General features: G+C 42.2%; 2 protein-coding genes across 6 annotated transcripts in view; both read left to right on the top strand.

Moving 5' to 3' along the window:
• The window catches only part of BCO2 (beta-carotene oxygenase 2), a 49,378-nt gene extending 45,186 nt beyond the window's left edge, over positions 1-4,192 (top strand). For 4 of the 5 annotated variants that reach the window (XM_017883183.1, XM_017883184.1, XM_017883186.1 and 1 more), the window contains one exon: positions 177-3,984. The gene's annotated coding sequence lies outside the window, so the exon portion shown is untranslated. Of the gene's footprint in view, positions 1-176 lie in introns of all 5 variants that reach the window. The other variant, XR_001887518.1, reaches the window with a different exon arrangement.
• A 2,849-nt stretch (positions 4,193-7,041) lies between these two features.
• PTS (6-pyruvoyltetrahydropterin synthase) lies at positions 7,042-15,036 on the top strand. Its single transcript, XM_017883182.1, has 6 exons — positions 7,042-7,221; positions 9,319-9,398; positions 10,945-10,967; positions 11,355-11,411; positions 14,225-14,295; positions 14,490-15,036. The coding sequence occupies exons 1-6, from the start codon at positions 7,139-7,141 to the stop codon at positions 14,611-14,613; spliced, it is 438 nt and encodes a 145-aa protein (XP_017738671.1). The 5' UTR covers positions 7,042-7,138; the 3' UTR covers positions 14,614-15,036.
• Positions 15,037-15,811: the final 775 nt, after the last annotated feature.

The following is a 15,811-nucleotide window of genomic DNA, read 5'->3' as shown; positions in this document are numbered from 1 at the left end:
AGAAAGGGAGTTGGAACTTAAAGTGGTGGTTTGTCCAAAATAAAGGTGCTCCTGCCCTGTCAATTACCATCATGGGATAGGTGGGTGACAGAGGTCCTAGGAGAGGAAATACAAATGATCATAGATAGTAGACTTTGAATATAAATCTGAAAAGCACTTCATTCTTTCCATCACAGTCTGCCTGTCACCATTGGTCCTAAGATACTCAGAAGACAGGAAGCTGGCTATATCCTGCATGGAAGCTTCTTCTAAACTGTTTTTTTCTCTGCTGTCCACAGTAGGTGCTACTGCAATTGCACAACCTCCTATGGACCACCCACTACCCCCACCCCACCCTCAGCTCTGCTTTGGGAGGTTATTTTGAGGAACATCATTAAAATCAGGCATTTCTTCTAATCTCTAGGTGTATAGTTCTCAGGGATTGTTGACAAGCCAGTAGTTCTTCATTTAATTGGACAACAGGTGGCACTAGAGACCATATAATCTCCACATTTCTAAACCCTGCCTGTTCTTACCAACAGCTGTAAGCAGGCAAGGTCTGTCACTTAAACCACACTCTTGCCAACACCCCCAAAATCCCTTGTTCCCCTTTCCTTCAGTTACATTCCCTTCCCTCTGCTGAACTCAATTCCAGGACCAGTTAAACTGTTTATGCTCCTTCTGCATGGTGAATGCTCTGGAGAAGACCCCCAGACATACAATATGGGGCACTTTGAACTCATGGTTAGGCTCTCTGCACGGTCCTGGACTAACATAGTTTCCTGTCTAATTTTCCTTAAGAGTCACTTCAAACTTCACAGACCCTTTCTTCTTTAGTAATGTGTTCCATACATGCAAATGCCACGTGTGGGGTTTTGCACTGTGGCAATAAAGTAAAAGGGCTGAGTTCCATGTCTGGGTTTGTGAGATGCAGAACATAGTAGCAGGTTTAGAATGGCAAGAAGATGCCTAAACAGAAGGAATACAGCAGATGCAGGAGCAAAGAGCCTCAGGTAACCGAGAGTGTAAGTCCCCCACTGTTTCCTTTCACACAAGTCCCTGAAAAGGCATTCATTGTACTTCCTCAGACAAAACATGGAGATTTGATTGATCTTCCTAGATCTGAAGGGTGAAGGAGACTCTGGATGACCTCTGGCAAGTCCATAGATCTGTCACATCTTTCCTCTGTTTATAAATATCTGTCTTAATACACAGGGAATGAAGTTCAGACATGAAGGATAGCAGTATAATCATAAGATTTTGACGTAAGGATACCTGAATTCTGCCTTGGCTCTGCTCTCTGTTTCCCGAAGGAGAAGACAAAAAAGGATCTGTGGCATGTTATAATCTAGGCACATATGCCAGTAATCCAAGGGAGAAAGTTCTGGTAAAATTAGGTGAGCATATGACCAAGACCCAAAGCATAGGCTGCGCCTCTTCTTCTCCCTAAGCCCAACTCTTACCACTAGCCAGTGTCTGAGGATTCAAGGAAAGGGAATAAGTGGTGCACAATTGAGGGGAAAAGGAAGAGGCAAATGGGCAGGTTGGGTCCTCCACAGGAGGCAAGCAGTAGAAAAACATATGAACCAGCCAGCTAGGCCACCTTGGGGCAGGGTGGGAGTAGGGGAGAGCTTTGGCTTGATTTTTTTTTTTTTTTCCTCTGAGGATAGCTTTGGAGAGTAAGCAACACTATGTGTGGTACTTTTAACACATTGTAGGCCTGCTTGTGAGTAAACAAGGCCCGACCAGTGCCTGGAAATGTGATTTAAGCAGATGAAAATTCCCTTTTTGTGGGGAGCTAAGAGGGAGATAAGGGGGTGAAGCTTCCTTTCCTTTATACTTAAATGGCATTCAAGGGCTTTTCAATAATTTGGTCCCCAGTCAATGTTTCCAGTCTTACCTCTCACCTATCTCCCCATTGTAGCCAAGAACTCGTCAATATGCACTAAACAAGCTGTACTTTTCCACATTTCCTTTGCTTACATTATCTTCTCTTCCTGGAATTCCCTTATCTACCTGGTGAACCTTAAAATCCAGCTCAAAAGTCATCTTTTCTTTGAAGCCTCCTTTTACTTCCTGAGGGAGAATTAGTGGGTTTTTTTTAGTTTATCATGATTTATTTCTGTGTTTAGCTCCCTCACTAGCTTGAACTGTATGAGGACAGGGACCATGTGTTTGTTACTCATACTGCGCCCCTGGCACTTAGCAGTGCACTTGGCATTCAGTAGATGTTAAATAAACACTTCTTTTTTTTTTTTTTAACTTAATAAGTGAATGAGGACTGGAAGGTGATAGATATGGGGCCTGCCTTGCCAATATCTGTCCATTGGAGTATCTTATGGGATCTTTTTTTTGGTGGGGGCTTGGGACGTTTATTAAGTGATGCTTTAGTCTCAGTCTCTGCCAGCAACTAGGAGTGGGGTGACTCCACTCACCCCAGGATTTCCCAGACTTGCTGCTTTACAGTAGAGAGGCAGGAAGCCAACTATCCTCTAAGCCACAGCTTGGGAAGCTAGGCTAGTGCTGGGGTGGGGGCAGCAGAGCTGAGACCCTCCACCCTCAGCCGCCAGCCTGTGCTGTCCTCCCAGCCTGAGGGGGAGGAGCTGAAGCAATCTTGACCGCAGCCTCCCACACACAGCCCTGCTCTTGGTGCACCGTTCACTGCCCTGAGTTATTCATGATCTCTGCTCCCACATATTCACCTCGACACTCCAAAAGCCAGCCCCACACCCAGCCCCTCCGGGTCTTTAGTCCTGGGGAGGGCAAAAGGAGGGACAGGGGGCCTCTCCTTTCTGTTGCCCAGTGAATGCCAGCCCCTTGTCTTTAGCCCTCCCTTAGATAGGAAGGGGGGTGGTGGCCTCAGACTGCACCCCCTTTCTTCTCTTCCTGGCATCCCATTCTGTCCCAGCACAGCAGCCAAGAGCACTGGTGGGCACAGGAGCCCATGCTGGCACAGGCCAGACTGCCTGCAGCCCTAAGTGGGGCTTGCTCCCTGCCCTGGAAGCTAGACAGAGGGAGACAGAAAGCAGTAGTGGGGCAATGGGATGTGCAGCCCCTGTGGCAGGAGGAGGAGCACATGAACCCTGACCCTGCTACTTGGTGCAGGCCACTCCAGGCCTCACTTCTGTAAGAGCCTCTATGGCTGGCTCCACAGCTGCCCAGCCCCCATAAAGGGGGCTGAAAGGAGGATGAGTGGTCCCTGAAGAGGTGAAGGGTCTGCAGAGAATCACGCAGACACCAGGTATTACCCAGCTCTTCCCGCAAGACCTGGAGGGTCCAAACTCCTGGCCCCAACCACCCTTCATCTTGGGTGAGGAAGAAGGGCCTCTTCTGCTGTTCCTTCCCCTCAGAGATCCAAGAAACCACTCCAGTGAAATGCAGGTACCCATGCCTGCCACCTGCCCCTGAAGACAGCAGGGGAATTGAGGCAGGAAGCCTGGCCAGGGGCCCTTATGGGATCTTTTAATAGAAGTTAGCCTTCTGAGACAATGCAGCCAAGCACAAGCCAGTAAATATTGCAAGAGTGAAGTGGGAACTATACCTAAATGGCCGTTGATCTCAAAGAACTGAAAGTTAAAAGGAATGTTATTTGCTTATTGGTTAGTGTGTTAGTCTGCTATGGCTGCCATAACAAAGTACCACAGAGGTCTTAACAGAAATGAATTGTCTCACGATTCTGGAGGCTAGAAGTCTAAAATCAAAGTTGGTTTGTTCCTTCTAAGGGCTTTGAAGAAAGATCTGTTCCAGTTCCCTCTTCTGGGCTTGCAGATGGTGTTGTCTGTGTCTTCACATCATCTTCCCTCTGCATGTGTCAGTTTTTGAGTTCAAGTTTCCCCTTTCTACAAGAACATCAGTCACATTGGATTAGGGCTCATACTAAAGACCTCATCTCAATACATGTGCAACAATCCTATTTCCAAACAGGTTAAACTTCAACTCTGCAAATGCAGTGAAATATTTTACTAAAACAAACAAGTATTATTAATAAAAATAATTTTGCAGAAATTTCTCTTACTCTTTCATTTTATTTTGATTCTTTAAGCTGGTTTTGGAATGAGCAACTATTTGTGTAACCACTGACTGCTAGAGAGTATTTATCACTGAGATAGTCCATACCTGGGAAATAATGTTTCTGTTCTGAGTGATCTCGCAATAGTAATTCACTTATCTGGGGCTGTATTTTCTTATCTGTAAAGTGAAAGTATTGAATTAAATAGTCTATCTCAAAAATCTCTAAATGTTCTTTGAAGTTTTTTCTTTACAGTACAATGGGGTAGATGAGACAAACATCTGAAAATGTATGGAGAGTGTTTGCTAAATAACCTGTTAGTAGTTTAGTGCAGAGCAAACAGAATATAGAGCTATAAGTAGGAGATATTTGAGGGAAATCATCATTTGAGCTTATTTCTATTACCCCATGATTTTATCTTTCTTTTTAACGAAAACTTTTCCAAGTCTGTTATTAATCACTGACTTGTCCTGCTTTTCATCATTTGATTTTTCTCATATACAGTGGAGCTGTCCTCCCCAGTACCTGGAACAATGCCAGCCACATAGTAGATTCCCAATAAATATTTAATGAAAGAATGAATGGAAGCAAGAGGTGACATGATTCTAGGAACTGTGTGTAGTTTGGACACCCTTGTGAGTAGATGTGAGGAAACAAGATCTTTTCACTCTCAATATCTCTACACTGGCAGAAGAATTGCTAATATGTGTTCAGGGGTGCCTTTGTTCACACTATGCCACCCAGAGTGATAAATGGGTCCATACACACTTGTGGATAAGAATAGCTTTAGAATTTTCCTTAGTAAGAGTCATTACACAACAGTCCAAAGGACTGTTGCCACATGGTCCTATTTGTGCTCTCAAATTCCTGTTCTTCTAAAAAAATTTTTTAAAGAAATGAGGGTCTTAATCCTATGCAAAAAGAACAAAGCTGGAGGCATCATGCTACCTGACTTCAAACTATACTACAAGGCTACAGTAACCAAAACAGCATGGTATGGGTACCAAAACAGATATATAGACCAATGGAACACAACAGAGGCCTCAGAAATAACACCACACATCTATAACCATCTGATCTTTGACAAACTTGATAAAAACAAGAAATGGGGAAATGATTCCCTATTAAATAAATAGTGCTGGGAAAACTGGCTAGCCATATGTAGAAAGCTGAAACTGACTCCCTTCCTTACACCTTATACAAAAATTAACTCAAGATGGATTAAAGACTTATTTAGACCGAAAACCATAAAAACCCTAGACGAAAACGTAGGTAATACCATTCAGGACGTAGGCATGGGCATGACTAAAACATCTAAAGCAATGGCAACAAAAGCCAAAATAGACAAATGGGATCTAATTAAACTAAAGAGCTTCTGCATGGCAAAAGAAACTACCATCAGAGTGAACAGGAAACCTACAGAATAGGAGAAAATTTTTGCAATCTACCCATCTGACAAAAGGGTTAATATCCAGAATCTACAAAGAGCTTAAACAAATTTACAAGAAAAAAATCAACCCCATCAAAAAGCGGGCAAAGGATACAAACACACTTTTCAAAAGAAGACATCTATGCAGCCAACAGACACATGAAAAAATGCTTATCATCACTGGTCATCAGATAAATGCAAATCAAAACCACAGTGAGATACCATCTCACGCCAGTTAGAATGGCAATCATTAAAGTCAGGAAACAACAGATGTTGGAGAGGATGTGGAGAAATAGGAATGCTTTTACACTTGGTGGGAGTGTAAATTAGTTCAACCATTGTGGAAGACAGTGTGGCAATTCCTTAAGGATCTAGGATTAGAAATACCATTTGACTCAGTGATCCCATTACTGGGTATATACCCAAAGGATTATAAATCATGCTACTACTGTAAAGACACATGCACACTTTATGTTTATTGCAGCACTANAGGAAACAACAGATGTTGGAGAGGATGTGGAGAAATAGGAATGCTTTTACACTTGGTGGGAGTGTAAATTAGTTCAACCATTGTGGAAGACAGTGTGGCAATTCCTTAAGGATCTAGGATTAGAAATACCATTTGACTCAGTGATCCCATTACTGGGTATATACCCAAAGGATTATAAATCATGCTACTACTGTAAAGACACATGCACACTTTATGTTTATTGCAGCACTATTCACAATTGCAAAGACTTGGAACCAACCCAAATGTCCATCAGTGATAGACTGGATTAAGAAAACGTGGCACATATACACCATGGAATACTGTGCAGCCATAAAAGGATGAATTCATGTCCTTTGCAGGGACATGGATGAAGCTGGAAACCATCATTCTCAGCAAACTATCACAAGGACAGAAAACCAAACACCGCATGTTCTCACTCATAGGTTGGAATCAATGAGAACACATGGATACAGGGCGGGGAACTTCACACACTGGGGCCTGTCACAGAGTAGCGGGCTGGAGGAGGGATAGCATTAGGAGAAATACTTAATGTAAATGACGAGTTGATGGGTGCAGCAAACCAACATGACATATGTGTACCTATGTAACAAACGTGCACATTGTGCACATGTACCCTAGAACTTAAAGTAAAATAATAATAATAAAGAAAGAAAAGAAAAAGAAACGAGGGTCTTGCTCTATTGCCCGGGTTCGACTCCTAGGCTGAAGGGATCCCTCTCCTTCTCAATAGCTGGGGCTACAGGAGTGCGCCACCACGCGCGCCTGGCTCAATTCCTGCTCCTTTTGGTCTATAAAGCGGACTGTGGTCCTGGGGCTCATCCGATAGAGTCACCAGCCACTGGAGCTTTACAGGAGAGAGTGGGAGGGGAGGCTCAGAGAGGTCACTCAGGACCCAAAGTGTGCCCAGACGGGCCCTAACTACGTGGCGTGACCTCAGGCGGGGCAAACTGATCAAAGACACTGGATTCCCACCCACCCTGACCGCTCCAGGGTCTGCTTTGGTATCCGAACTCTTGCTCTCCGAAGAGATTCAGACAGCGAGAGACACCCCTAACAGTCTCCAGAGGCCGGGATTGTCCAGAGCGGAAGCGGAGCCGCGCTGCGCTTCCCAGGGGCGCGCCGAAGCTCACTGCGCAGCCGCGGTGGGAGGAGGCACCGGCCGCGCGGCGGGTGGAGGTGCTGGCCTAGTAGTGCAGACAGCGCTGGGAAGATGAGCATGGCAGGTGGCGGCCGTCGCCGCCAGGCGCAAGTGTCCCGCTGCATCTCCTTCAGCGCGAGCCACCGATTGTACAGGTAAAGTATGCACACAGGTGCAGCGCTGGGCGGCAGGCCCCGGGCCCTGGAACGTCACCGGGGCGGGGCTGGGGTCGTGCTGACGTCGGGCCCGGGAGGGGCGCCGGGGCTTCTGGGGCGACGCTGAGTAGGGAGGGCGGCGCGCGTTGGTCGCGTTCGCTGGTCTTCGGTCGGCCCCCAGCATCGCGGTGGCGGCTGGAGTGTCCCCAGCCCTGGAGGGGTCGGGGAGCTTGATGGTTAACGGGGCCGACTGCGGAGGGCGATGTCCCACGTTTGGGTGTGGGGCCCACATACAGCTTTGCGACTCGAAGAAATGTCTCTGCCCCAGGAGTCCCTTGGTGTACACCACAGGGTTGTGAAGCTCAGCGGTGTTAAACTCGCCTATGTTACACAGTACCTGCCGCGGCGTAGACACCCAGTAAATGTTAGCTAATCTTGTATGCCAGGAGCATTGGCGACCATATCTAATGTAATTACAAGGCAAGTTGTAGCCCCTTTTTAACCAAAGACAGAATGAACCCAGTCCCTGGTGGTCTAGTGGCTAGGAGAAAAAAAACCAAAAAACAAAAAACAGCGAGCCCAGACGTTCAGTTTCCGAAGCAAGCAGCATAGTTGGGATTTGAAACCCGATCGTACATACCGCTTGCATGCACTGAAGAGTTGATTTTGAGGAATTTTACCACTCACTAACAAGCTCCACTCTCTGGCCTTCCGTATCGTCGTCTGTGAAATGAGGATGACCATTGCTATCAGGATTCATCCCTCCATTCGCTAAACGAGGATTTGTTCCTTGCTTCTCAGGGCTTGTGCTAGGTAACGGATGCATCAGGGGTCTTGTATGGGGTTTCCAATCTGGCCTATTTTGTGGAGGGTACACTGAGAGAATTTTGTGCAAAAGACTTTAGCACTTTAAATACAAGAAGCGGCTGAGCAGGAGAAAGTGGGGGTGTGTTATTCCATTTTGCATTGCCGTAAAGGAATAGTGAGACTGGTGTTTTATAAAGAAAAGAGGCTTATTTGGTTCTGCAGGCTGTACAAGAAGCATGGCACCACCATCTGCTTCTGTTGAGGCCTCAGGGAGCTTCCACTTATGGTGGAAGGCGAAGGGGGAGCAAGCAGGCAACTCACAGTGCAAGTGAGGGAGCAAGAGAGAGGAGAGGAGGTGCCAGGCTCTTTTAACAACCAGCTCCCCCATTAACTAATAGAGCCAGAACTCGCTCGTTGCTTCAGGGAGGGCACCAAGCCATTCATAAGGGATCCACCCCCATGAGCCAAGCATCTCCCACTAGGCCCCACCTCCAACACTGGGGATCACATTTCAACATGAGATTTGGAGGGGACAGACATCCAGACTACATTGGGGGGGAATCATAAAGAGGATCTCAAAAAGAAAGGGGTTGTATAATAAGAGGCATAAACACCTGAGGGTGGTAAGGCCTCATAGAGGATGCAAAATTGAATGGATGTGTATAAGTATAAACATTCATTGAGCAATTTTATTTTCTGTGGGAGACAGAAAAAGATTGTAATTTTAAAAATTCACCTGCTTTGAATATTCCTCAACAGATTGGTAAAGTTCCCATGAGGCAGTCGTTGAGACATAGTATAAACCAAAATTGTTAAATAGGAGACTTACCAGGTCATGTAATTAAAAAAAATTTTTTTTTTTCTGGATGAGTAGTTTAGCTTCTGAGAGAAATGAGATAGTAAGCCACTTTGCGGATCACCATCTATGTTTATCATTATATGCTGTTATTTCATTCAGCACTTGCCTAATACATTGTAGGCACTCAGTAATGTTGAATTGAAAAGCGGAAGTCCCATGAGCAGATCAGCTGCTGTGGAACAAGGGGGTTGAAGTTAAGGTTTGTGCTAATTTGTATGGTACAGTCTTCTAATTAGGGAATATGCCATGGTTTCTGACATATACATGAGTAATAAAATCAACATGATTTCTGACTCCCCGTTTGGTGAGCTAAAGTAATAACAAATTGGGAGACTTTTCAAAGATCAGAGCAAATAATAAATATAAGGAACAGAGAAGGGGGTTTGGATGATACTTGTGTCATGCTGACTTTTTTTTTTTTTTTTTGTTAGTAAATTTCTGAGTGATGAAGAAAACTTGAAACTGTTTGGGAAATGCAGCAATCCAAATGGCCATGGACACAATTATAAAGGTGAGAGAAAAACTGATGACATTTCAGCCCTTCAGTAAGGAGGAAAGAGTATTAAGCAAATGTAGACACAATGAATGGGAAAACTTACGGACACAGTGTGAATGCTTTGAGCCTTGAATGAGAAGTTAAATGGGAGTTCAGAATGAAAGGATCTGTTGTCTTGGTTGGATGTGTGTTAAGTTTTACCTTACAATTGTCAACTCTTACAAACAGACCAAAACAATGAATGCTTTAAAGCATTTTTCTTTGTCCTAGAGTACACAATAAATTTCTTTCTGATTAGGTGTGGTTGAGGCTAATGTTAAAATTAGATTTTATTCTTTGAGTAAATAATGACTGACAAAATGGGAATGTTGCCTTGGAATGTAATGTATGGCAGAAAAATAGGTTTGGTCTAAAGCTTTGACAGCAGTGTTCCAAGAAAGTAGGTAATTTGTCCAAGGATAAGAGACTTGATTCTTTGAGGTACAGCCTGCCTTAAAAAACAGCTACATAAGCCATAGAGTATAAAACAGTATGTGGTGGTGGCATAAAAAAAGACTAGACAAGGTGTCAGGAGATTAAGATTACTGGTTTAGCTACTGCCTCTTCCTTAATCTATGGTATCTCAGTCTCAGCGTACTTACTTATCATGTAATACCTAATGGTATTTGTATAGAACTAAAATACGTACATTCGTAAAAGTTATTAATGTATAAAACACTGATTAAGATTTTTTTTTCTTTTCTTTTTTTTTTTTTTTGAGACGGAGTTGCACTCTTTTTGCCCAGGCTGGAGTGCAGTGGTGTGATCTCTGCTCACTACAACCTCCACCTCCCAGATTCTAGTGATTCTTCAGCCTCAGCCTCCCGAGTAACTGGGATTACAGTTGCCCACCGCCACGCCTGGCTAATTTTTGTATTTTTCGTAGAGATGGGGTTTCACCATGTTGGCCAGGTTGCTCTCAAACTCCAGACCTCAGGTTATCCTCCGCCTCGGCCTCCCAAAGTGCTGGGATTACAGTCATGAGCCACCACGCCTGGCCAAGATTTTTCAAATGCTTTTCACAAGCACTTTTTAATTTACAAAGCATTACTTTAGACTTTGTATACATTCACGTGAGTAAGGGGATAGGATTTAAGGCCCAGTAGTATTGCTTGTTCAGAAAGGTACTGTTCAGTATTGGACGAGCTTGCTGTGTAGCTGGACACCTGCAAGTACAGTTTCTAATTCTACAGGCAGAGATTGAGCAGCATCTTGATGCTCCCTAGTGCATTAACATTATAAGCAGAATTTACACCCTTTTCAGCCTTGGCTGAGTGCCTCTGCTTAGCCAAAGTTCCTACTAAGCTCCTTTGTCTTGCTTGCGTCTTGCTTTGGTTGATGAAAAAAAAAAAATCTAAACTAAAATAACAAATGTTTTGGGGTAAATATTTAAGTATAGCTTTTGGGGACAGATCTAATAATTTATGTTGCCAACTTGTGCTTGTATGTTGCTAACTTGTGCTTGGATGTTAATCTGTTGAAAGTCATGCTGTTTTTTTGGTATTTTGTTTCCTTTCCATAGTTGTGGTGACAGTACATGGAGAGGTATGTGCAGAAAATATTTGTGTGGGTTTTGCAGATTGCTGGGCTCTCTTTCAGCCAGTATGGTGGATTCTGTGTTGAAAACTGTTCCAGTCAGTATTGCTTCATTGTTGGCCCTTGTATTTGTGTGTGTGGTGAGCTACTGCCATTCCAGGCCTCTCCTCTACCAAAGTGTTGTCTTTAATGTGCTGTGTGTGGACAGGTAGAAGGGCTATACGATGAAAACGATGCTTGAAGTACATGGTGCTTCCATGCTGAGGTCAGTGATTATCTCTGGGATGAAGGCAAATGTGGGCACAGTCTCTGCATACTGTACTGCCTTTAATAATTTGCCAGCCGTTTAATATGGAGAGCCTATGAGAGTAATATTCACCTTTGTTTATTCTTTAGATTGACCCTGCTACGGGAATGGTTATGAATTTGGCTGATCTCAAAAAACATATGGAGGTAATGGCATGTTGGGTGCTTATTATGTGCTATTCCCTAAGTATAACATTTGGTGGCCCCCTATCTACCTCCCCAACCAGTTATCTCCTAAGGTTCCATGACTCTGTGAGTAGAATTGGATGTGGGTGTTGGGGTATAGCTGGAGGAACTACTCGCATGGCCTCTAAAGTTGTTTTGGTGACTTAACGGAAATTAGTCACAGTTGTGTTACAGCGATGGGAGGAAATATAACATGCTCACCTTGTATTCCTTGTTGGAATATCCTGATTTCCTTCAGTTAACAAATTCTCCATTTCTTTTAAGACATAGCTTTCTCCTTGAGACTTACCTTTTTTTTTTTAGAGGCACAGAGCCAATGCAAATTTTTCTTTTTGTAGAGGTAGGGGTCTGACTATGTTGTTTAGGCTGGTCTCAAATGCCTCCTGCCTTGACCTCCCAAAGTGCTGGAATTACAGGCATGAGCCACTGCTCCTGGCCTTCTCCTTGGAGCCTTCTCTTCTCTCTCTGAATATTCCTTGTACCTTTGATCATAGATTTAGATACCACACCATGTTATTCACTGTAGATTTATTATGAACTCACCAGAGCAGTACATCATAGAGATAACACACAAGGGGTTCAGTGAAGAACTTAACTGATTGTATCATTATAGAATTCTTGCTTTGTAGGAGACTTTGGAGATTATTCAGACCAACTTCTTCAATCCATAGATTGAGATTGAGAGATGCTGAACAGTTAACGGACTTGCCCCAGATCATGTGGCTAGTTATTTGCAAAGTTGGGAGTAGATTTCTTTCCATCCAGCTGTTTATTATGCCGTCATTTCACTTGCAGCTTAGTTTTGTTCTGAAATTTGACATTTGTTTTATTAAAATGATGTTATTAGTGATGTTTACTTCTTTCACATTATTCATATATTCAACAAATTTGTCTACTTTGCATCAGTTTGTGAGCTAAGTATACAAAGATGAATGAGATGTAGCCCACAGAGTGTATACATTACTTTTTCTAGGAGGTGAAGAATAGTAGTTGTTAAATAACTGTTGATTTAATAAATGAGGAAAAGAATGAGTGAATGAAGAAACAGCACTGTGCTCAAAGTACTTTAGGAAAGTTATAGAGATAGGGCCTGGGTGCATTTATGGGGCAGGGGTTAGGGGGGCCGTGGGGGAGAGAGAAAGAGACAGAGACAGGAGAAGAGGAGAGGGGAGGAGAGTAGAGGGGAGGGGAGGAGATTAGAGGGGAGGGGAAAGAAAGAAAAAGAGAAAGGAAAAGAAAAGAATGAAAAAGAAAAGAAAGAAAGGAAAGAGATAAGAAAGCAACATAAAAGCGCTCAACATATGACTAAATACTGGAGGAGGGGTTCTGTATACTGTTTTCTGCTTTTGTATGCCTGAAGGACACCACACACTTTCATGAGTGAAAGTCACTCATCGTGGCATATAGAGTGAAGTTAGAACCCTCCCATGCATGGGGAGAGGATTGCTTGAGCCCAGGAGTTCAAGGCTGCAGTGAGCTATGATTGTGCCACTTGTACTCCAGCCTGGATGACAGAGACCCTGTCTCTAAAAATAAAACAAAAGAAAACAAAAAGTCCTGCATAAGAGGCTTTACTGGAGAGATTGGGACTGGAACTGGGATTGAAGATGAAGCAAAGATACCTATTTTCTTGCTATTCATGTGGAACATCCCTTCATTGGATCTATTTCAACAACCGTTTGATCTAGGACTTACTCTTTGTATGATTCTAGTTTTTCTCAAGAAATGATTGCTATTACTGTTACTAATGTACCCTTCTTGAAACTACACCATATGGAAAATTAGATTTTTTTCACAAATGCTGGATTTTTTGCAATAGCTAAAAGCAAAAAGCAAAGAAAGAATAAGGCAATTTAATCCTTGCTGATGATGAGAGAAACATTATGTTAATATACATGAGCATTAGGGAGTAATAGTGTTTACATATTTGTACTTTTCCTTCTGTGAGCCCAGAACCATTCTTAAATTACTCCTCATAGCAGAAATTTAGAACTACTTACATAATTTCAGTCAGATCTGCTTTATAAAATGTAGTAGTCGGCCGGGCGCGGTGGCTCAAGCCTGTAATCCCAGCACTTTGGGAGGCCGAGACGGGCGGATCACGAGGTCAGGAGATCGAGACCATCCTGGCTAACACGGTGAAACCCCGTCTCTACTAAAAAATACAAAAAACTAGCCGGGCGAGGTGGCGGGCGCCTGTAGTCCCAGCTACTTGGGAGGCTGAGGCAGGAAAATGGCTTAAACCCAGGAGGCGGAGCTTGCAGTGAGCTGAGATCCGGCCACTGCACTCCAGCCTGGGTGGCAGAGCAAGACTCCGTCTCAAAAAAAATAAATAAATAAAAATAAAAAAATAAAATGTAGTAGTCACTGGATCTTTGTCCTCATGATATTGTGGCATTGTTCCGTAGGTGTGACAGGACAGTGTTATGGAAAAATATTTGTGCTAATTCTTTGGACAGGATTCACAGAGTGTTAAACTGAATTCTGAGTTATAGTGGCTTGTGTTGCGAGAAAGCTCTAGGATTCTCTGCTTTTTGGTTTCTCACCTCTTTTTATTCAGTAACAAGGATTCCTAATCATTACCAACAGCTGGGCCTGACTTTATTTCACAGCTTAAAATTTTGTAAGGTTGCTTTGTAAGACTCAAATCTAGTACTTACAAGTATTTAGTTAGTGGCTAAGTGATAAGGTGAGGTTTAGAGGCATAAGTGTAACAATTTGGAATTTGAGTCATAAATAGAGCCAATGATATTTTCCCTTGGTTTTGTCTCTAGGAGGCGATTATGCAACCCCTTGATCATAAGAATCTGGATATGGATGTGCCATACTTTGCAGATGTGGTGAGGTAGGTGGCACTGTACCTTGCTTTATATAGATTGTAAAGCAAGAAATGATTTGAATATTTGATTGTTGTGTGATTTCTGAAGTTTTAATTAAATCTTTCAAAACTAGAATTTCTATTCTCTATAAATATTAAACATGAAATTTTATTGTTTGCATTTTGAATTTTTGTTTGTTTGTTTGTTTGTTTTCCTATAGCACGACTGAAAATGTAGCTGTTTATATCTGGGACAACCTCCAGAAAGTTCTTCCTGTAGGAGTTCTTTATAAAGTAAAAGTATACGAAACTGACAATAATATTGTAGTTTATAAAGGAGAATAGCTATTAGGGGCTAGCATTGTACAAAGCCCAGTTTCCTTCTGTGTTTGAAAAATATTTTGATCCCCTTGGAGTATTAAGAGGTCAACACGTGATTGTTGTACCTCCACATTGTGCTCTGGAGTCCCTATTTATTGAAATCATTGTAAGACCTATTATAAATTTAAGTCTATTTAAAACTAAACTTGTAATATATTCTGAAAATCATTTAGAGAGTCTTTTATTTATAAATTAAAAATCACTTCATTTCCAGCAAAATGTTTTGGTGTGGAATTATTTGAAAGCAAAAGAAATCTAATTTTGTTGTTTTCTCCATTACCTCATTTTTAGTATTCATTTTTACTTGGTATAATATACATGGTTAAAATGCTTATATGACTTCGAGTATGTGAATCTTATAAGAAATAAAATTCAAGTGACCACAAAGTCTGGAGACTATATTTTTAATAGATTGAACTCTCTTGATTACTACTTGTTGGGTGTGCTGAAGGCAAAAGTGGATTCAGTGAAAAATCATCTGAGGCAATCTGTTGTGGATACATGTACAAAGATTGACGGAAAATGCTGCTTTAGGGCACATTGTTTATTACAATTTTGCACAGCGTATTGAATTATGAATTGCTAGTGAGGAACAACACATTAAACATATCATGGAATATCGGTAAATTATTTTTTCAGTGTATTCATCTGAATTTCTGAACCTTATGGGCTCCTGAATAATTTTAACTCAGAAGACTGCAGAATTATCATATATTTTAAACTCTACAGTCAGCATAAAAAGGATCAACTACCATATAAAGTATTTCCTGTATATAGTTTTTCCTAATTGATCCCATTTTGTTCTGATTTTAAACTTACTATATTCTTGGCATTCTTCTCTGGGATCTTTTCCTCGTGACTAAATCCACAAGAAAGTATTTGCTTACTTTGCACAAAAGACTGTTCTGTGTTCTTGTTTGTATTCTAAATTTCTTAAATGCAGGGTTCTGATTTTCTCTCCACATAGCAACTAGTATACAATGAATTCCCAGAATGTTGTTGCCTGAAAATAGTAAAAGGGCTTTTGCAGTGATTACTGTTCTAGAAACATTTGCTAAGAGTAGTCTTTTTTAGTGATTGCAGAAATATAAAGTTTGACAGTAATGCAAATGGCCACTCAATTGTATTTAGTGTATTTTAGTTATCAAACAATTTGAATGTT

Source organism: Rhinopithecus bieti, unplaced genomic scaffold (assembly GCF_001698545.2).
Source record: "Rhinopithecus bieti isolate Rb0 unplaced genomic scaffold, ASM169854v2 scaffold_11964, whole genome shotgun sequence".
Lineage (NCBI taxonomy): Eukaryota > Metazoa > Chordata > Mammalia > Primates > Cercopithecidae > Rhinopithecus > Rhinopithecus bieti.
Note: the sequence above shows the minus strand (reverse complement) of the source record. Positions and strands in the feature narration are given on the sequence as shown.